General features: G+C 34.2%; 2 protein-coding genes across 5 annotated transcripts in view; one reads left to right on the forward strand and one right to left on the reverse strand.

Moving 5' to 3' along the window:
* Window positions 1-1,866: 1,866 nt before the first annotated feature.
* On the reverse strand, window positions 1,867-14,776 carry LOC125667092 (protein tumorous imaginal discs, mitochondrial-like). 2 transcript variants are annotated; one of them, XM_048900442.2, is made up of 12 exons: window positions 14,472-14,771; window positions 13,001-13,137; window positions 12,717-12,800; window positions 11,713-11,821; window positions 10,122-10,249; window positions 9,624-9,776; window positions 9,234-9,381; window positions 8,562-8,626; window positions 8,054-8,182; window positions 6,486-6,601; window positions 6,290-6,387; window positions 1,867-3,626 (listed from the first exon to the last, which is right to left on the reverse strand). In XM_048900442.2, exons 1-12 carry the CDS (start codon window positions 14,635-14,637, stop codon window positions 3,409-3,411), a joined length of 1,551 nt encoding a protein of 516 aa, XP_048756399.1. In that variant the 5' UTR covers window positions 14,638-14,771; the 3' UTR covers window positions 1,867-3,408. The 2 variants fall into 2 exon arrangements, with proteins under 2 accessions (XP_048756399.1, XP_048756400.1); XM_048900443.2 differs by lacking the exon at window positions 1,867-3,626 and adding an exon at window positions 4,464-4,613 and having other exon boundaries at window positions 14,472-14,776.
* An 84-nt stretch (window positions 14,777-14,860) lies between these two features.
* The window catches only part of LOC125667090 (coronin-7-like), an 18,644-nt gene continuing 11,264 nt past the window's right edge, over window positions 14,861-22,240 (forward strand). Inside the window, exons 1-10 of one of the 3 annotated variants that reach the window (XM_048900441.2) lie at window positions 14,861-15,175; window positions 15,345-15,431; window positions 16,049-16,148; window positions 16,573-16,653; window positions 17,795-17,865; window positions 18,323-18,512; window positions 18,645-18,769; window positions 19,315-19,401; window positions 21,212-21,294; window positions 21,405-21,459. In XM_048900441.2, the coding sequence (XP_048756398.2) occupies window positions 15,369-15,431; window positions 16,049-16,148; window positions 16,573-16,653; window positions 17,795-17,865; window positions 18,323-18,512; window positions 18,645-18,769; window positions 19,315-19,401; window positions 21,212-21,294; window positions 21,405-21,459 (855 nt within the window). In that variant the 5' untranslated portion in view covers window positions 14,861-15,175; window positions 15,345-15,368. Of the gene's footprint in view, window positions 15,176-15,344; window positions 15,432-16,046; window positions 16,149-16,572; window positions 16,654-17,794; window positions 17,866-18,322; window positions 18,513-18,644; window positions 18,770-19,314; window positions 19,402-21,211; window positions 21,295-21,404; window positions 21,460-22,240 lie in introns of those variants that run through there. The other 2 variants (XM_048900440.2, XM_056154123.1) reach the window with 2 other exon arrangements.

The following is a 22,240-nucleotide window of genomic DNA, read 5'->3' on the forward strand; positions in this document are numbered from 1 at the left end:
AGACCTTGTACATTATAGGTGTTATAACAAGAGTCCCACAGGCCTTATCAGTCACCTGAGTACTAGTGAAAAAGTATCACTATTCCCAAGGGCTATGAAATGTAGGAAAAAATTCCTGTTCTGAATATCTAAGCTAAATTGTACTGCTCAGCAACAGTATAAAACAAGATGTGTTCTTAAAACTTCACTGCCCTCAAAAGTGCATACACTGATGAGAGGCTTTAAATAATATTATAGGTGTATTAACATTAAAACATCAAAAGATACAACTAATTTGGACCCATCCTATAGAGTTAAAACCTTGGGTTGTGAAATTTACCATTTTTTTGTACATCCTTTTCTTTTATTCCTAAGCATGCATTTAGATTTTATACAGTATCAGCAAATACATAAATACTATTTACTAAGTTTGGCCCCACTCTGGGGTCAGAACCCCTACTCTGGGGATCATGAAATTTACAATTTTGGTTGAGGACTTCCTGCTCTACATCACTATACATTTAGTTTTTCATAAACAAGTGTGGTTCTAGAGAAGATTTTTGAAAATTTGTCAATTTAGGGAGTTTTTGTCCCCGTCCCCCCTAGAATCCTGAAATTTACAATTTATGTTATCCTTGTTCCAAAGATGCTTCATACCAAATTTGAAAAGAATTGGAATGATGGTTATCAAGAAGTTAAAAATGTCTATTGTTCACACATTTAATAACTGACCATTTTGGCCCCACCCTGATACCAAAACCCCTAACCCAGGGATCATCAAATTTACAATTTTGGTAAAGGACCTCCTGTTCTTTCTAAATACCTATTTACTCAATAGCACTAAAGATGTTATTTAAGTGTTTTACACATAAACACTATATATCAAGATTGGCCCCACCCTGGGGTCAGAACCTCTTCCCCGGCGATCATGAAATTTACAATTTTGGTAGAGACCTTCCTGCTCTACATCACTATGCATTTACTTTTTCTTACAAGTGTGGTTCTTGAGAAGATCTTTTAAAATTGGTCAATTTTGGGCAGTTTTTGTCCCATCCTTAGGGCCCCAGGGGTGCTGGAGTCCTGAAATTTACAATTTATGTCCCCCTTGTCCCTAAGATGTATCATACCAAATTTGAAAAGAATTGGACTAGTAGTTAACAAGTTAAAAATGTTCAATTGTTAACGCAGGGTGCACGACAACCAATTGCAATAGGTCACCTGAGTAAACTCAGGTGATCTAAAAATATTGAAGATATACATGCGACAATTTAAAAGTCCTTCTGGTTATTTTTATGTCTTTTTTCCAGCATGCTTTGTACTGCTGTCACTATGTTCTGTTCTTGGGTCTATTTTTTTATTAAAGAGAGGAAGAACCCTATTGATTTTGGGGTCAAAAGGAGACATTGTACACTCTCTACAGGCCACTTATTTTGTTTCTTCTCAGGTAGCTTTGTTATCGAGAAAGAAAAGGTCAAAGTTCAAGATCACTTGGGACTTAATAGAAAAAGCTTGTAGACACTCTACAAACCACATTTGTTACTCAATTAATTTGAAATTACACATGTAGCATTGTTATCAAGAGAGCAAGAGCCCCAATTGCCTATTGCGTTTGGGGTCAAAGGGACCTCGGAAAACACATGTAGACACTCATTGCAAGGGAATATACCCTGCAGTGCTGGTGGTACTTTCAAATTACCTAAAATAGGGCAGAATGTGGTCCTATATAGTATTTGATGGTTGCATGCAACACACCATCCCAAAGCCAAACATTGATCCATGAAGTCGAGAGGTCATGTAGGTTTTTCAGAACTACATGTAAAAGCAAAATGGGACAATTACAATATCCAGACAAGGTAAGGACTGGACACTAAATTAGAATTCACACACTGCAGTTTATGTTTTATTTCATTAACAAAATCAACAAATACCATATGAATTGATAATGGGTGTACATCAAAAAACAGATTCTGTTCATGATTGTACATACATGTACTTTTAAGGTAGCTCCACCCTCAAGTGACTTTCTTCTTGTTTCAAATTAGATTTAATATACATGTAGTTTGATTAAACCAACAAGCAAAAAAAAAAGGTTATGTTGTCACCTTTTTAAAGATGTCAGACCTACACAAATAGAAGTACATTGTATTAACATAAGAAATACGCACATTTTCATTTAACAGTATAATAAAAAGTATGTAACAACTAGTTAAAATGTCAAAATTTTCATATTAAGGGTTCAAAAATACTGCTACTTTTTAAATATATATATAAAATAATTGTGGATAATATCAGGGAAATCATTGACATAAAATAAAGAAAATACCAGCACGAGTTATTGCCCTCGACAACACTTTTTAATATACATGATTACCAGTATCAAGTAGTTCACTAGATTTTTTATTGTACCCAATGAAAAAAAAATCCTACAAAACATTTTATCCTGCATAAAATTTAATAAACTAAAGATTTTGCAAAAAGTATGACATCACATATGGATAGAGTTACTTTAACCACCATATCTAGGCCGAAATGTCACACAAACACACATCCACACCTTCTCCCAGAAAGACCAAATCCTAGTACAGAGGATTTAAAATGGGGTGAACTTTCTGTGCTTAACTGAATCTCCATTGAAGCAAGCATATGTACACAAACTGGTTAAAATACAATCTTGGCAAAAGTGGCTTGATTACCAGGTTTTCAAGAATCACAATTATTTTCTGGTTCTAAGCTATCACAGATCACATATAAGCACAGAGAAACCTGTCTAAATCAGACATGCTTGGTACATACCCGAAAAAAAATCTTAGTACTCAACATTTTGAACAATACACCATCTGGATAAGTTGTACATCTCTACAAGCTGTCAATAATGAGACGTTAAGAAATATACACAATCCCTTCCCCAGAGCAAAATATACTGTGCAATGTGTATCTTCTCTGTGTAAAAATGACTGTATTTACAAAGAAATGTTTCAGTAAGTGTAATTAAATCACGCATGCATGTATACCAGTTCTGTAAAATGGCAAGTACATTTATGCTGACTGTAAAATGACACTGGAAGCAGGAATTCCTCATTCACGGAATGATTTGAAAAAGTTAAACAGCATGCTTTGCTCATATCTGAGGCCATTTGAAACCTTAATAAAAGTAAACATATCTGTACTTGTAATTGAATAGAATATATACATATATATATACAGTATTACTCATGGTACATATTACATGTTTAACTCATGATGTCATCAAAGCAATCATTCAGCATTGAAATGTTCTTCTGAAAGTCTAACATTGAAGAAGAAAAAAACTCAACCAAAATTATGTTTACAAGGATTTCAATGGTGAGTGGCATAGACAAGGAGGAATACACAAATGCATAACATTTCTTGGCCTTATCGCACAACATTTGGAAATACATAAATATCCACTTATGAAACAGAAGAGCTCTTTTTGCCCTTGTTTGCCTGTCTGTCAGTAAATGACTGTGATGGACCTTTCTTGCCTTCATCCTGCTCCTCCTCTGTAGCTGATGATGTGGAAGATTTGTTTTCTTGTGCAGCTTCCAGGATATTCTTCTCTGTTGGTGTGTTTTCTTTTAAAGCTTCCAGGATCTTCTTTACCATAGTATTATCTACAGCCTGAGGTCCTGCAAAAATGAGAAAGCAATTCTCTGTTGAGTTTTCAATTACCACAAATCTATAGACTTTGAATTAACCCATTTTTGTGGTAATATAAATTTTCTCAGCCAGCTGGTATGTGGCTGGAAATTCAATATTCATTATTACCACAATTTATATATTGAGAAAGATTGAATCCATCAGAACTGTAGATACTTGGTTAGAAATTACCATACTACAGTTTGTTTTTATGCCCCTGAGATCGAAGATCGGGGGGCATATTGTTTTAGTCCTGTCTGAAACTTTAACCTTGCTAATAACTTTTGAAAAGTAAATGCTAGAGCTTTGATATTTCACTTGAGTATTCCTTGTGATAAGACCTTTCCGTGGTTACCAACATTTTTTACCCTGACCTTGGAGTTTGACCTACTTTTTGAAAACTTTAACCTTGTTAATAACTTCTGAACAGTAAGTGCTAGAGTTTTGATATTTCACATGAGTATTCCTTGTGAAAAGATCTTTCAGTGGGTACTAAACCTTTTGACCTTGACATTTGACCTACTTTTAATAAATTTGACGTTGTCATAACTTCTAAATGGTAAATATTAGAGCTTTCATATTGCACATGAGCATTTCTTGTGACAAGATCTTTCTACTGGTACCAAGATATTTGTCCTTGTGATCTTGGCCATCTTTGGAATTGACCATTATCGGGGGCATTTGTGTTTCAAACACATCTTGTTTAAACTTCAAGCTGAAATGTGTTTTCAGAGTATATCATTAAGATATTCAGATTCAAAATACACAGCAGCAGGGAGACTGTACATCACAATACATGTATCAAACATAGGAATTTAGACTGACCTTCATATTAATGTAAACAAGTTAAAATCCTAGTTAGCATCTTCATCATCCAAATATTTTCCTCTTTATTTTAGTCAGAATTCCTTCATCCTCCTCATCATCATTACTAACAGTGCCTCTAGTTGGTCTTTCAGAATTTTGAGACTGTCCCTCTGAAATAGAGTTCATGTTTCATTTCAGAGGTCAACTAAACAGGCACCCAAAGTTTTGTAGCAAGTAAGACTGGAATCCTTTATGGACTTATAGAAATTTCTGCTTATAAGATGATGAAAATTCCACTAGGGTTGTGATATACATTCCCTTTATTACCTCAATTTTTATATTTCATTTATTCGACATTCTAATTTTTCATGGTAGGTGTTAAGGGAAAAATTGAGAACTTTGAAAGTTTATAAATATTAACAATTTGATTTTTTTTTTAGAGAATTTCAATGAAATGTATGTTATGACACAGAAAAATATAGAATATGACATGAAATAACAAGCTGTTCATGGGCCACATCACTCAACTCACCTACTACACTTTCCTATGTCAAACATTAAATGAATAACTTAAAAACCCTTTTGTGGCTTCATCTCAGCCCTGGGCTGGGGTCATGGTGTGAAGAAACTTAACGTTTACATAATTTCATTTAAACTCAAGAATGCTGACATGTCAATTTCAATAAAGTCTCCTAGTTCTTCAAAAAATCCTAAATCTTTCAACCTCTCTTGAAGTCCCACTCCCCAAATCATGGGAAGTACAAACTAAACAAAATCTGCACTAAATGAAGATGCTTGCATCTAATTTGACATATTGTACCCCTGTGGTGCTTGAAAATATTTTTCAAAATATTTCCTATCTGGAAAACTAACTTCTCTGTGGTCTAACTCTGAACTTACGAGGAGTTGTGGCGTACAAACTTGAATATACCCTTCATAAGGATTAAGGATGTTTTCATCTGAATTTGACAAACTGCACCCATGATCTTGGCCAAATGATCATAGTTTGGGTTAAAATAAACTGTTGTGCCCTAAGCAACCTTTAAGCTTCAAAAGTTTGTCCATTATAAAACTTACTATATAAATCATTGAGCCACACCCTGACTAAAACCCTACCCAGGGGTCATGATTTCAACAATTTTGGTAGAGGCTGCTCTCTCTCCTTGTATAATTAGTACCCAGTTTGGCTGTTTGATGTCCAGGCAACAAGAAAAAGATTCTTATACATTAAAGCCCACCCTAGCATCAGAACCCCTGGACCACAAATTTCAAAATTGTGGTAGAAGCTTCTTTAGTCATTAAATGTTTTTAGTTTGATGTCCATGATTAAAGATTTTTAAAGAAATAACACATTTTCACAATAAAAATTATAAAGCCCCACTATAGCACCAGAACCCCCCCGACTCTAGGCCATAAATTGCATGAATTTGATAGAGGCTTCTCTCCTCACTACTCCTATAGTATTCAGTAGGTTGTTTTATCTACAGGAGTTAAGAAGATTTTTAAAGAAATAATGCACATTTACTACATATGAGCCATAGGACCCCATCCAGACACTACAATCTATGATCCATGAGGTCATGAATTTCAAAACTTTGATAGGAGCACCTTTGCTCATATTGACTATGCACTGTTTGACATGTATAATATATGCCCTGAGTAAAGATGATTTTCTGAGGTTTTGGCCCCACTACTAAGCCCCTAAGAAGACAGGGGCCATGGAATTTATGAATTTAAATAATGGACAAAAACAGATTGCAGTTGATATCTTCCCAGTTACATGTACTATCCACACCTCTGTAATGATACTGCTAGTGACTACATCTCTGTGATAGTGAAGCTGTACCTTTATCAGTGTTCACAATTCCCTCCACTGATCCATTAACATCTTTGTCCAGCTCAGCATATGTGGTAATTAGGGCCCTCTGTTCTGGTGTCAAAGACCTAAACATTTGATGTACAGTGCATTTACAAAACAACTTCCATTCTAATGTACATGTAATTCAAGTGTATATTCAAATTTTGCTTTTAGCCATTCTTACCTTGGAATTTTAATTTTAAAATGCACATAATGGTCACCATAACCATAACTATTGACCCTGGTGATCCCTTTTCCAGGAACACGTATCCGATCATGGGACTGTGTGCCAGATGGAATCTGAAATTCAATATACATGAATCACAATTTCTGATCTTTTATTAATACTATTTGTATGGTCTTAGCAGTTAAATGAATCAGTCTACTTGATCAAATCTCCAAGATAAAATTTTTTTTTGTAAAAAGAATAAATTTTCATTTTACCAAACTCCAAACAAGATGCACTGTGAGCAATGCTCACTAAGAATACCCCCCGTTTACCCCAATCTCCCAAAGGGTGTTGTTAATAGGTATAAATTACCTCTTTCCTGAGTGTAAAAATATGGTATGCATTTGTAGAAGAAAATGGAAGATATAGTCCGAACACAAATCCATGGCATAAACCTATAATTTTGACCTTGAGATTAAAGGTCAAGGTCATAAAGAGGTCATGAATGTACATGACACATCGTCTCATGGTGATACACTCATGTGTCAAATATGGCATGCCTATGTCAAAGAACAAAGAAGTTATGGCCCGGACACGAATCCATTGTAAAAAAAAAAAACCTTTAATTTTGACCTTGAGGTCAAGGATCAAGGTCATATAGAGGTCATGAAGGTACTTGACACATCGTCTCATGGTGATACACTCATGTGTCAAATATGGTATGCCTATGTCAAAGAACAAAGAAGTTATGGCCCGGACACGAATCCATTGTAAAAACCTTTACTTTTGACCTTGAGGTCAAGGTCATATGGAGGTCATGAAGGTACATGACACATCGTCTCATGGTGATACACTCATGTGTCAAATATGGTATGCCTATGTCAAAGAACAAAGAAGTTATGGCCCGGACACGAATCCATTGTAAAAACCTTTACTTTTGACCTTGAGGTCAAGGTCATATGGAGGTCATGAAGGTACATGACACATCGTCTCATGGTGATACACTCATGTGTCAAATATGGTATGCCTATGTCAAAGAACAAAGAAGTTATGGCCCGGACACGAATCCATTGTAAAAAAAAACCCTTTAATTTTGACCTTGAGGTCAAGGGTCAAGGTCATATAGAGGTCATGAAGGTACTTGACACATCGTCTCATGGTGATCTACCTTTGTGCCAAATATGGTATGCCTAAGTCAAAGAACAAAGAAGTTATGGCCCAGACACGAATCTGCACAGACAGACAGACGGATGGACGGACGGACAGACAGACAGAGTGATTCCTATATACCCCCCAGAACTTCGTTCGGGGGGTATAATAAGAAGGTGTCCTTGTTCTAATGAATCTAAAACAGTATTTGGAAATGCAGCAGAGGTAGTTTTTTAAACGGACATTTGAAATCTAGATATACTTGACTTGTCACAATATCGATAAAAGAAAGTGGCTTTCTCTGTGTTCTGAAGAGCAGAAAGAAAGAAACCACAAGATACCTACATTGTATATGCATGAATATTGTACAAGTTTCAAAGAGAATGAAGAGCCTCTGAAGCACAAGACTGAAGATAATTTTTGGTGCTGGTTACCTTGAGGTGTAATTCCTCGTACACGCCTGCTATCCGTAAAGTTCCTCCTAAAACAGCTTGTGAAAGACTGATGGAGACTTCTGAATGTACATCCGCTCCCTCTCGTCGGAATAAATTACTTTTTGCAACCTAAAATATTATATAACAACTATGTCATGGGCCATCAAACGATCTCTTCCCCCCCCCCCAAGTTTATTTGACTTCTAATGAAGCTTGGCAACAAAATCAAATACATATGTTTTATGGAAAATGCCCAATTCTTGTGCAGTTTGTACAAAGTCCTGAGAAGATTTGGGTATTTCACAAGCTTAAATGAAGTGATCAATACTCAAAACATTTTATGAGCATGTGCAATATTGACAGGAAAAAACCCACCAACATGCTCTAATAATCGCATTTTAAACAATTATATGTGTTTTGCATGTGTCTCCTAAAAGTGATTAAAACATACATTTTAAATTTACCTTCTTACTACACTTTAAAAAAGCAGCATGTTTTCTTTACGTACCTGTAATGTGACAAATAATTCCTGTTTTCCCACCTTCAGTCTCAGTGTCTGCCCATGCTCCACACCTATTGAAATGTACAAATACATTCAAAGGTATACAAACTTCATACATGTTCAATGGTACATTTTCCTACATAAATTCTAGTATTAGTACTTCGGTCTAGTCAACAAATTTAGAATTGTTGAGACTAGATGAAAGTCTTTCATGCAGATATAGAAATGGAAAACAGAAAAATTATTACACATACAATGCATGTGCTCTTTGAACCTTACAGTGGTCTTATGAAAGTTAATGGAAATGACTGGATATGCCTGAATGTACACAACATGAGGATGCTTCATTTGTAGTTTTCATGTTCTGTACATTTAAATTTCTTTTTCCAGTATTGTAGACATTGTACAGTCAAATCCTGGGGAGGGGCTTTGGTTTGAAATTTCTACTTTATGTGGCAACATTTGCATATTCACACAAGGAGAATCTTCTTTATTACATTTAGAATCTTTCAGCCAAAAAACAAAAAAGTTCACTCTTGTACACATATTTGACATTCTCTCAAAATGACAGATGAAGACACTTTTATCCAAGCCTTGTAAATTGACTGACAATCACAATGACACTGACCTGCTGGGACAGGAATATTGATGTTTTTAGAATGACACACATCTACTGACCTGCTGGGACAGGAATATTGATGTTTTTAGGGAGTACAACAGAGCCCTTTCCATTACATTCTGTACATTTTCGTGCAATAATTTTCCTTCTGCCTTGACATTTTCTACAAGTTGACCGCATCACAAAGGGCCCAGTATTGATGGTTTCCTATGAAATTTAATTCATTCTTTTAAAAGATGCATTGATTTAAAAATAAGTTGTACATTTAAGAATAAATATGATAGCACAGGTAATAAAGTCTAAGAACGAAGAGTGAGGATTGTTGAAGTGAGAAAAAAGTAAAAATTAACCAAAAGATTTAAAGACAGAAAATGTTTTGCACATCAACAAATTTTACCCCATCAACAAAACACATTTCTTCCCAACATTAAGAATTGTGAACACTTTACCAGTCCAGATCCATTGCATTGGGGACAGGTTTCAGCAGAAGTTCCTGGCTCTGCCCTCCTGCCCATACATTTTGGACACTCGTCAACAACATTCATTCTCATCTTTTTGTTAATGCCTCTGGCAGCTTCCTCGAATGATAAATCCAGATATACCTGCAATTTTGTAAGATATCAAATGTGAAATCTCTGCAAAATGTACAAATAATTAGTGCCCTATTGTAATTTTCTACACACCCCAAGAACATAGGTTCTAGTGTATTTCATTTATACAGCAGCTATTCATTTATGCCTTAGAAAATTAACAATGTTAGTATACTTCATTTCCTGCTATCCTTGTTCTACTAATTCATGTAATTGGTAACATTTCTTGTGTAGGAAGACAAATATCAAATTCTGATGAAAATTTTATAAACCCACTACACACATGTTTGTAATTGATTTGAATTTATAAATATTTGAAACCCTCTCTTGTCACAGATTGTACAATAATTCACACACCTCAGCAGCTTGTGCAAATCCATATTGAGAACTTTCATAATCTTCACTTTCAGCAAAGTTTCTAAAATTGAAATTATCTCCAAAAATGTTTCTGAACAATTCCTCTGGGTCCACATTGCTCCTGAAACCTAAATATTATTCAAATCATTAGCGACAGTGTATCACTATGAAAAACTGCACATGTTACTATTCTATTTGCTAAACTCCATTTCAATAATATTTACAAATTTATTGATAGATTCATCTTCTCAATAGATTTCAAAACTCATAATTTTCTAATAATACCAACAACAAAAAAGTAAATGTGTGCTTCCCATTAAATGCCTCTGAAAAACAGGGTAGGTAAAATGGATTTTTGTGTGTGTGTGTGTGTGTGGATAAAGTATTTAACAAGAAATGTTTGTAAAACATATATGCCCCCCCCCCCTCCCCCCCGGTACAAAATTTGAAAAGGGTTACACACATGTAACATTTAATTGATAGCAGTGCCAAACCAATTCAAGATATCGAGCAGACAATATCTTCCAAAGTCCAGAGAGGATTGACCTAACATAAAAAATAGGGGTCACCTACTCCTTATGCTGTTCCAGTGTACCAAGTTTGGTGTCAATCAAGCAAATGATTCTTAAAATATAGGAGATACCATATTACTATGTCCAGTTTAATCCTTGACCTTTGACCATATGAACCTTTATGATGTACCAGTTTACTGAGTTTGATGTTTGTCAAGCAAAGGGTTCTCAAGATATTGAATGGATAGTATATTCCTATGTCCAGTTTGACCCTTGACCATGTGACCTCAAAATCAATAGGGGTCATCTACTTCTGAAGATGTATCAGTGTACCAAGTTTGATGTCTGTTAAGCAGAGGGTTCTCTAGACATTGAGCAGTCAGTACATTCCTATGTCCAGTTCAACCCTTGACCTTTGACCATGTGGCCTCAAAATCAATAAGGGTCATCTACTCCTCACAATGTATGAGTGTACCATGTTTGATGTCTGTCAAGATATTAAGCAGACAGTATCTTCCTATGTCCAAAGTGGATTGACCCTTGGCCTTTTACCTTTTGACCTGAAAATCGATAGGGGTCCTCTTCCACTCTTAACCAACCCACATATGCATTATTATTACAATCAAGTGAATGGTTCTCAAGATATTGAGTGGACAACACATGATCTACTGACCAACATACCGACTGACCAACAGGTGCAAAGCACCTGATGAGGGGTAATAAAAAGTATGTAGCACTAGTGGATATTTGATGATAAATGAAAAAACATGCATGATACTGAGATATTCTGCAAATGTTACTCAAAACCATGATAACATCCACACTTTCTGACATCATAAATTCCTGGTGTCATCAACTTTTTGGAGGTAACCAAAGGCTGAGTAATTAAAGGCAGATAATTTAATTACTATAATTGGAATCATATTCAGAGCTTCAAAATATCAGCAGCGGGGATTGAAAAATACACTAGGTCAGGAAATCAGAACCAAACAATTACTTTTTTTTATACCTAATAAAAATTGACACCTATAAAATCACCTTACATCGAAAACATTTATAATACAGAAATCCATTCCTACCTTGACTGCCATAAGTGCCTCCAAATCCATGGAATCCTGGGCCACCAGCCTGGGGACCGGCCTGACCATAGGTATCATACTGTCTTCGCTTGGACTCGTCACTTAATACCTAATACATATACCAAAATACCGTCTTTACAAATTTTCAGGATATTGACTTTCCTCCACAAGATTTTTGTAACTCTTTAAATTGCAGAGTTTGAAACTAACTCTCTTATTCAACTAATAGTGAAACAATCATAATTGGAACATTTCATTAGCTCCACTTCTCCATCACTATAGAGATGTTAGACCAAATCATTTAGTGAAGGGGGGAGGGTTAAGGAGTGAGACACAAGACTAGAAATTTGGGAACCAAAGTAAAACAATTTTGGTGAGTAAACTTGTAATCATAAAATAGGAAATTGTAGTTAATTTTCATTTTCCCCCCACATGTAGAGTGACTGTCACTTCTCTGGATAGTGTGTATTTCAAAAAATAGAATAGTTTGTATATATTAAAACAAAATTAAATGCCCCCACAATTGCTGTTATTTTTTCCCTCTTAGATATAACATGAAAATCCATGCATTCTGAAATGTTTTGCACAGACTCGAAGACTCGTTTTCAGATGGATAAAGGTGTAAATCAATATTTCATCAACATTTACTTCACATGGTTCCCAAGTCCTTCCCTACTTTAACACTGTAATCACAGTGAAATTGCTTGTAATCAGTGTGCTTTGTTTGCAGTATGGATCTTTCATCTCTGAGCTATTTACCAAATTGACATTAAGAATTGGTGTTTTGTCATTAAAATAGTTCAAAACTGCAAATAAACTATAGTATACTCAAACAAGTCACTAGCCCTTCAGGCTATTTTTATCTCAGGATTTGATAGTCCGTTTAATAAAGACAAACCCTGATCATGATTCTGACATACACTGTAGCATCACTTGATCTTCAAAGTTTATAATTCATTTACACTTCCAATGCTAGAAATTAATACCTACAAATTTACATTTACCTCATAAGCTTCTGCAGCCTCCTGGAATTTCTTAGCCGCCTCTTTGTTGTCTTTGTTTACATCTGGATGGTATTTTTTGGCCAGCTGAAAATGGACAGTTAATAAGCAAGCTCTTTCAAGGCTAAAATTGTGTTTCTATCATATAGAGGTACCTACATGTAACTTTCTTCAATTGAAGTTAAACAAATTGAAGCTTAATCTGAAGTTTAACCATTCTCCGACATCCAGAAAATTGAATATAACATTCATAGCACATGTGACTTTACACATAAATATTTTCTAACCTTATAATATGCTTTCTTGATTTCCTTTTGATCAGCAGTCTTTGGGATCCCAAGGACTTTGTAGAAATCCTCTTTGAACTGTAGAGAGGAAGTGTGAAAAGATTTCTTTTGTAGACACGAAATCTCATGCTGGGTCACTGTAAAAACATATTACAAAAACCTAAGAACAAGAGTGCATGGATTATTGGTTTCCATAAATGAGGAAATTGCAATTTGTAATCTTATCTACATGAATTTCTATGATTGATTCATAATTATTCTTATACATATCATTTCTCCTAAATTTGAAAAAACTACTTGTTAATAAGATTTTCATAATTCACGTATCATATTACACAACTTAAAATTTCCTGTTACTTGACAAAATGGATTCAAGTTCTTCCTGATGGGGCTACAGTACCATATTTCAGGAGTATACCACAGGTATCTGAATTTTAATCAATCAATAAATATAAAAACCCTCTATGTATTTCTCTGTATCTATCTTTTTCTATTCATATCTATTTGTTGATTAAAATTCAGATACCTGTGATCTTGCACATCATACCATTGTACAAATGTTTTTGAGGTCTGAGTTTAATATACTGCACATTTTAATTTCCCTAGTCTGTACAATAAAATGGATTGTCACTTTTTATCAACCTGAAGAAAATTATGGCGGACAAATCCTCTGGCCCAGTAGTTTCAAAAAATATATATATAATATAATAATGTTGGTCAGTGTTTGAAAAAAGATTGCAACCCCTCAAGATGCAAATTTTGCTGTGGGGGAACAAATTTCTTTGCATAAACACCTAACCACTTAAACCAGACATGTTATTAAAATTTCTGCTAATCAAAATTTAGCTTTGTCATATCTACTTATTGTAACATGCCATGGGGCAGACTTCGTAAATTTTATGAAAATTATGTATGATCAGAATCGAAATTATGGAAACTGAGTCCTAGTCGTTTATTCATTTTCTTTGAAGATAGTAATAAAAGTAATTTTAAAAATTGCAGTTATTTTCTCAGGGCTAGTAGGTCTTCGGCACGGCTGACAATTTTTACAAGCAAGCAGCCCTGTGTGTCTAGCTAATTTTACAGCAAGTTTTCAACACTGGTTGGTGCAATTTTACAATTCAGAATGTTTTTACATGATTTAAGAATGCAAGAAATCACTGAAACAAAAAATTTTGGTGTGGCTTAAGAATTAATGAAATATATAAAGAGACGAACACTTTGACACTTAATAAGTGACTTAAAAACACGTGAATTGTGTTAGATAGACCCTTTGTTGTGATTACGTAAATATTTATTAACCTAAATTCTTGTTAATAAAATTCATATAACCATCCCTTGACTGAAAAAAATATATGCTAGATCTATAAAATTCAGTAACACCTTCAAACTGTTTTAGTATAATGTGTACATAACAATGACGTAATAATTTCACCACTGTCACTGTGCTCATCTAACGCTAGATTCTTGCCTTTAGACTTATCTAGTGGCCGATGCAATCGAGAGAAAGATGAAACAGCACAAACTGAAACAGCACACGTATTCCCGGTAGAAATGTTGAGAACTAATCCATTATTCTCCGTCAAACTTAATTTTCTCAAAGGCCACCGGCTACATGCTCGTCTGAGGGTCGCCATGCTGTGTCAATGTCACATCGAAAGGATAAATTATTTCACTTCCGACAAGATGCAAACTTTATATTTAACTCATTAAAAACACAAATAGACGAATTACTTTTCATTTGATTGATTATCTTAATATTTCATGACATATTTTGAAAAGATATCATATCATTTGCAAAAGACGGATGCTGATTATCAAATCCACATAATCCCATTCAGTTCTCGAAAGGTACAATAAAATTCAAACCCAGACTAATCGCGGAAATAGAAAAATTGAGGAAACAAAAGTTGTGGTATAGCAGAAGAAAGGATAAGATCTTATTTTTGGATTTTAATGAAACACATATATGTTAGAAAATGATATGAACAATCCAGACATTACAACTTTAAATTTTTAAACAGGTAAACTTCTGTGTGCAATTTTGTATGCATGCGAAATGCAAATAAAACGTCGAGTACTAGTAACCGCCCACTTTCTCGAATTTCCTCAAGTATTGAGGCATGTTACTTGTAATCTTGAAACCATTAAGTGGATTGACTGAGCATCTTTAAAGTAAGTACAGTTGTGATTTGAATTTTTCTTTAGATTCAACAAATCAAACAGATTATTATCACAGTGTCACAATTTTAGTTTGTAAACTATAGTATTATATTCTCTTCAGTCAGTATTGTAGTGCATTCACATAAATTTTAGTGAACGTTCATTCTTTTATTCGTTTTAGACATTCTTTACATCAATAAGCAGCATGGCCTGGCGGTTTAAGACTACGAAGTATAAAAATGCAGCTCCAAAGGTTGTTAAGAAAGAGGTATTTAAAAGTTACAAATTCATTTCCTTCTGTAACAGAAAGGGATTAGTGTACATCAGACTGGGTGGGATTCCCACCAGGACCTCTCACTAACGGGCGATGATTCGGGGTGAAATGTCATCCTAAATCGTCGCCAGCGACGATTTGGGATGGGGCGACGATTTAGGGTGTTAAACACCTCCCACTAATTAACAGCACATCTAATCCCTGATACACTTCATGTGCTTGACTTTACCATTAGAAAGTTCATTCGTTAAATACAGATGTTACAACAGGAGATCCATTGCTTCTTTGACGTTATGGATCAATATTCCGTTAATTATGAATCAATATTCTGATAAATTCTTTTGACAATATCATATGTTCATGCTTTATGTATAAAGTCAAAATAAATCAATTGAAATTAGTATGAGTTTATTTTAATATCAATGCATATGAGCTCCACTAAAATATGGTAAAGTCATATAATTATCCCCATGAAAGATTTCTTTGTTGTGATGATTGTAATTAAAAGTTTTAAACACCAAAAATAATCTCTTTGCATATTTCAAATTCTACAATAATCACATCTCCCCAAATTTGTTAGATAATAGAGACCTGTACTTTAATTTGTCCAGGAATGGATTGGAGATATTTCAGCAGGAAACTTGATGCAATGCTGTGGAAACCATATTAAAGCTGGATGTATTTATATGGCATTCAATGTTGATTCATCAGGTAAGTGTTTATATTTCTGAAATAACAACAAACTTGAATAGTGGCTGCATAAAAATGCACCAATTTACTTAATATGAATTTAAAGTGCGTACGTTTAGATGAAATGATAAAGTTTGTGTGTGTTAAATGACATACTGCAGAATCACAGGGATTACTTAATTTGTCTTTCTGTTTGTTTGATTGCCCATCTGTCTGTATGATTATCCTTCTGTCTGTCTAGCTGTCTGTCTGCCCATCTATCTGTCTGTCTGTCTGCCCATCTGTCCATCTATCTGTCTGTCTGTCTGACTAACCATCTGTCTGGGTTAATATATTACAAAGAAGCGCATGCAGAAGACACATTTCCTTGTTGTATTGTGATAATGGAATGATTTATTTGTTTGTTGTTTTTTCAGTGAAGTATACTTTTTCCTTTTATTTTCAGGGGGAGGTAACCTTGGCGTGTTGCCTGTAAGTAGCACAGGAAGGCTTGTGAATGGTTTGCCATTGTTGCCAGCTCATGGTGGTCAGTTAACTTACTGCATGAATGCATAGTGCTGAAACAGATAAGATAGAAAATAAAAGTCTTACCTTTTCTTCTTATCAATTTTTTATATACCTGTCTTTAGACGGGATGTATTGTGTTACAGAGATGTCCGTCAGTCCATTCAGGATTTTCTGTTTCTATTTTCATTTCTCTGTCACAAATCAAATTGAAACTTGATGTGTGGATTCTTTATGGATCAGTCTAGATCATGATGCAGTAGGTTTGTTCCTCTATTAGAAATTTAATGATATCTGGAGGGTACTGTGGAATCATTAGAATTTGTGGTGGCTCAATTTTCGTGGAATTCGTGGGTACCCCTCACCCACGAATTTACATCCTCCACGAAAAAAAAAATCATAATTACATTCCATAGTTACGTATTTAAAATTAATTTTGATTCCCAACAATTCTTTTAAAAATTTTCTTTGGTATATTGAACAAACTACAGGTTGTTAAACTTAGTCAATTTTGAGGAAATATTTTATGCAGGGCTCCTGGTTTGTCTATTTACCTCCTGTGTAGTATTTTAAGCTAGGATCTTCTATTTATCCATTGCAAAAGAAAGTCAAGAGCAAAGCTTGATGATGGCTACATACTACGGTAACATTTTGAGAGAAATTCTAAAACTCATGGATGAAAGAAAAAAAAACCCTACATAAGCGTGGGATGGGCGTAGTATGTACCATTTCTGATACTCTTGTTTTATAGAGGGGAATTCAATTGTGTATGCATGAAAGTTATTCTAAAGCATGTCAACTGAAATTTAGAAATGCAATTTTTGTAAGAGTATTTAAAGAAAATTGCATGTACATGCATTCGTTTACAATATTTGAAGGTTTGGTCTGAATAGATAATTTAAAATTATAGCAGTGTTTTTGTTGTAAAATGTATCATGGGCCTAAAAACATGTGCAAGATAGTGTAAATAATTTTCAAGCTTTAGAGGTATAGCATTTTTGTAATACTGCAACCATTGATAACTAAAACATGTTTGTTGTTGTTGGGGTTTCTTGGCATGATTCTAATTGAGATTTTAAAAATGAGATGATATTTTCAGTTTTATGATCTCCTTATTAAATTATACAAAGTGAAATTGAGTAAGTGATGTATGATTTTTCCAGATTTTGTGACAGACTTTGAATTTTCTCCATTTGATGATTATCTGTTGGCCACAGGATCAGCAGACAATTCAGTGAGTTATTAATATAACAGATATACTACATATAACAGTAGACTGGCTGTGCTTCAGCTTGTTCTGTGAGTTATTAATAGAACAGATATACTACATATAAAAGTAGACTGGCTGTGCTTCAGTAGTACTCTTATATTAAGCATTTTTGTCATGTTTAGAATTAACATTGATTACATCAACAAAACTGAAACATTTCAGCTCTGAAATTATTTATAGAGTACGTAGTATTAACTCTAGAGAGAAACTGCGTGTACTCTTAGTAACACACACTCTAATCATAATTAGATCCTTTGATCCACTCGCTAGGATTTTGTGAACTATGTGATCAGAGCATCTAATTTGAATTAGGTTGTCACAATACATATATTAGACTACATGAAAAAATCAATGACATGCATAGAGAAATATTAAGATTAGAATAAAGTTGATATTAATTTGATGTTTTCTTTCTCCACAGGTAAAGGTATGGTTACTACCAGAGGAAGACTGTCTCAGTGAGTTGTCTAACTTGAACCCAGTGATGATTGTTCCTAAACAGAATCGTAAAATAGAAAACGTGACATGGAACCCTATGGCTGAGGGGGTGTTGGCATTCACATGTCACGACTGTGTTTCTCTGTATGACATAGTCACTCAGAAAGAAAAATGTATGTATCTTATCCTTTGTATCTTATCCTTGTAATGATTGTAAAAATTTAAGCAAATAGACAGTTTTTGACAATAGAGCATCTTTGCATGATTGAATTTACAGACATTGAAATGTATTTATACGTGAACAGCAATCTCTGATCACAAGGACCAGATACAGAGTATCAGTTGGCGATGTAATGGACAAGTATTCGTGACGTCCTGTAAAGATAAACGCCTAAGAATCTTTGACCCAAGGGCTGGATCTATTGTACAGGTATATATATCATCTGAAAAAAAAATTTAATTGCTTATTTTCACATTGGTTTAATTTTCATTGTTTTCATGGTATCGACACACTAACAAATTGAAGTCATCCACAAACTGAATATAGAAATACCAAGCGACAACCCTCCTACCACATAGTGGTAATCAAAACCCCATAAGGAGGCTAGTTTTTCTCAAAAGAATTTCAAACTGTGAAATCTTATTCATAAGAAATAAATTGAGAAACAGCATACACATTACACATACATGTACCTTTCTCCCAGAAGTTCTGAAATCTTATTCTAGCATGTCAGAAATTTGTATTAATTTATCTGTCAAACAATGAAACTTGCTACTGGTCTGAGTGGATTTTTGGTGTACACAATCTTCAGAATGGTAGTTTTTAATAACTGTTTTCCTGTTTTATAAAGATTTATTGATTGTATCAGAATGCATGTTATGTGATTTACTGTTAAATTCAGCAGGGATTTATTTTGAATCATGTAGTCTTTCTCATTATATGTTGTCTCATCTCGGAAAAAAATTCTGTTGCAGGAAACTCAGGGGCATGATAACATACGTGATTCCAGGGCTCTGTGGATGGGTGATAAGGACATGATTTATACAACTGGCTTTAGCAGAGTAAGTTTCATGTCAAAGCAATGAATTCAATACATAACTTCTGATCAAAGTTTGATTTTTATCAACATTTGTCTCTCTGGCAGTAATATTTCACATTATCACCCTATTTATGCTTCAGAGATTCCAAGATCAAAGATCAGGGCCTGGATTAATAAACAGTGTTAGAATGTACTTAAGTATCTCGGCCCAGGTTTAATTGGTTTAGATTCTCTTTCTGGATGTCTGTTTAATTTCAACCAAACTTGGTGCAGAGTATCCTTGGGTGAGGGGGATTCAAATTTGTTCAAATGAAGAGCCATCTCCTCTTCCAAGGGGAGATAATTATGAAAAGGCAAAAACAGAAAATGATCTTAAAGATCTTCTTCTCAACAAGACCACTTAAAGAAAGAAAAGATGAAACTTATTTAGAATCTTCCTGACATAATAGAGATTCAAGCTTGTCCAAATCATGTCCAACAGGGGTAATGTGGGGTATCATAGAAGATTAAAGTTTTACATGGGAATATATAGGAACGTAAAATCTTCTTGTCAAGAACAGCAGGGCCATGATTTCTATTTTCATTTTATAGAGCATTTTGGAGGTAATCTAACCAATTATATAGGGCACTAATGAATATAGCATTCTAAAATATGGTGGCATTTTTAAAGAAATCTTCTCAAAAACCAATGGATCAAAAAAGACAAAATTTATGTGAAAGCTTCCTTAAGGAGTGGAGATGAAATATTGTTGAAATCATGGTCCCCTGGGGTAGGGTGGGGCCACAATAGGGGATCAAAATTTTACATGGGAACAACAGGGCCATGATTAGTCATATTTTAAATATGCAAGCCCTGTGGATAGGGTGGTGATACCATAAAGGAACAAAGGTTTTTATGGGAGTATACAGGGAAACACTTTTAAAATGTTTTTCTCAAGAGCAACAGTGTCATGAAAAACAAAAATGTTTTCAAGAATAGCATTAAATCATATCAATATGCAAACATTCTGAATTTAGGTGAGATTGGGGCTAAAATCAGGGATCAAATTTACATAATACATGAATTTAAAAAAACCCATCTTTTTCAGAACAGCAAAACCATGTTAGTCATATTGATATTGAGGCATTCCCATGTTGTGTAGATTCAAATTCAGTTAAGTCACAACCCCATGGGGCTAGGTTGGAGTCATAATATAGGGTCAACATTTGCCATGGGATTAAAGCAGGTAAAGATATTTTAAAATTCCAGGGCCAAGGGGGATTTAGGGATGTGGCCCATGGGCCTCTTGTTAGGGAATATTCCAACAAAATTATTTTATTTATGGCATATTTCCATAATAACTTTTGAACTTACAAAATAGAAACTCATGGTAAACTGAAAGGTCATAGCCTGTGTTATCAAGGTCATTTGTCAAGGTCAAATTTACCATAATTAATCCTATAATGGTCATTTACTGTAACTTGACACATATTATATTCATCAAGCAGTATTACTACTTTTGAAGATTCCAACATGGTGGCAATGGCCTTCGTTTGGTTGCTAAATTGTTATGCAGAACAGGTGCATATCAAGCTACTAAGATTTAAATGTGATTTTAAAAGTTAAAACATTTGTAAATTTAAAATGCCTGTCTTGAAATTTGTGAAATTAGTATCCCTAAATGATCAACAATAACTAGCATGACTGGTAAGACGAAGTATTGAAAACTATACATTATACTTTTATATTAAGGGCATATAAAATGAATGTATTTTAAAACAAAAAATCTTTGTTCCATATATAGAAGCATCTGTACATGTACTTGTAATTCTATGATTATATTGTTTTGTAGTCAAGAGAAAGGGAAGTCAAATTATGGGACTGTAGAAATTTTACTTCCTCAGTGTCAACACAGGGCATCGATTCATCTACAGGGTCTGTATTGTTACATACAATATACAGTGATTTCACACAGTAAGTAATTCAATGAAATATTAATTTTCTCTATTTCTTTCGCATTGACATTATGAATATTTTACTTGCAGAACACTGATTCCCTTATATGATGCTGATACTAGTATGCTATTCTTGTCTGGAAAGGTAAAAGGCAATTTAGGACATCTGATGTCATCATTTCATTAGAGAGCTTTAATTTATGTAATGAAATAAGTGTTAACATTTAGGATCCCTTTCCTCTTACAATATTTTGATAATAGAAAATCTTAAAATTCAAATGCATGTACATTTGATCAAATTTTATGTATATCTATTGAAGTTGTCAAGAGCATAGTTGCATCTGAATTCAGTGAAAAAAATTAATAAAGCCGTACTTTAGTACTGTAAGTCAGGAATTTTACATCCGATGGGGGGGGGGGAGGTGTTTACACCTAATAGATATACATTAAAGGTGGAATTACTACAATTGGAGAACTCATGCCGTATCTTTATTATTCAGACTGAGTGTCTTTGTAAATTGTTTTTCAATGATTTAAAGTCTGAAATGCTTAGAATATTCTAATATTAAGTAGGCAGATTTTTTTTTTATGAGGAAGGGATCATATTTTTTTCTATTGTATGTTTTCTTAAAATTCCTTGATGGCTGATGCTGGTCGGTAAATTTGCACATGTAAACACTAAACCTTTGAACATGAGGAGACCATGTTTTTGACTGAAGCCAGAATATAGTTACTGTAAAACATGATATTCAGCAGGTCTCAATACAAAGTAACAACATCTGGTCACCATGGAGAAAGCAATCAATAGTCTGATTGGGTTAGGGTTTTTTTTATGAGATTAATTCTGAGCTTATGTTAAATTGTTTGCTATTTATATTATTCAGCCTATAGTGATATAAAATTATCTTAATTTTCTTTAGAGATTT

This window comes from Ostrea edulis, chromosome 2 (genome assembly GCF_947568905.1).
Source record: "Ostrea edulis chromosome 2, xbOstEdul1.1, whole genome shotgun sequence".
NCBI lineage: Eukaryota > Metazoa > Mollusca > Bivalvia > Ostreida > Ostreidae > Ostrea > Ostrea edulis.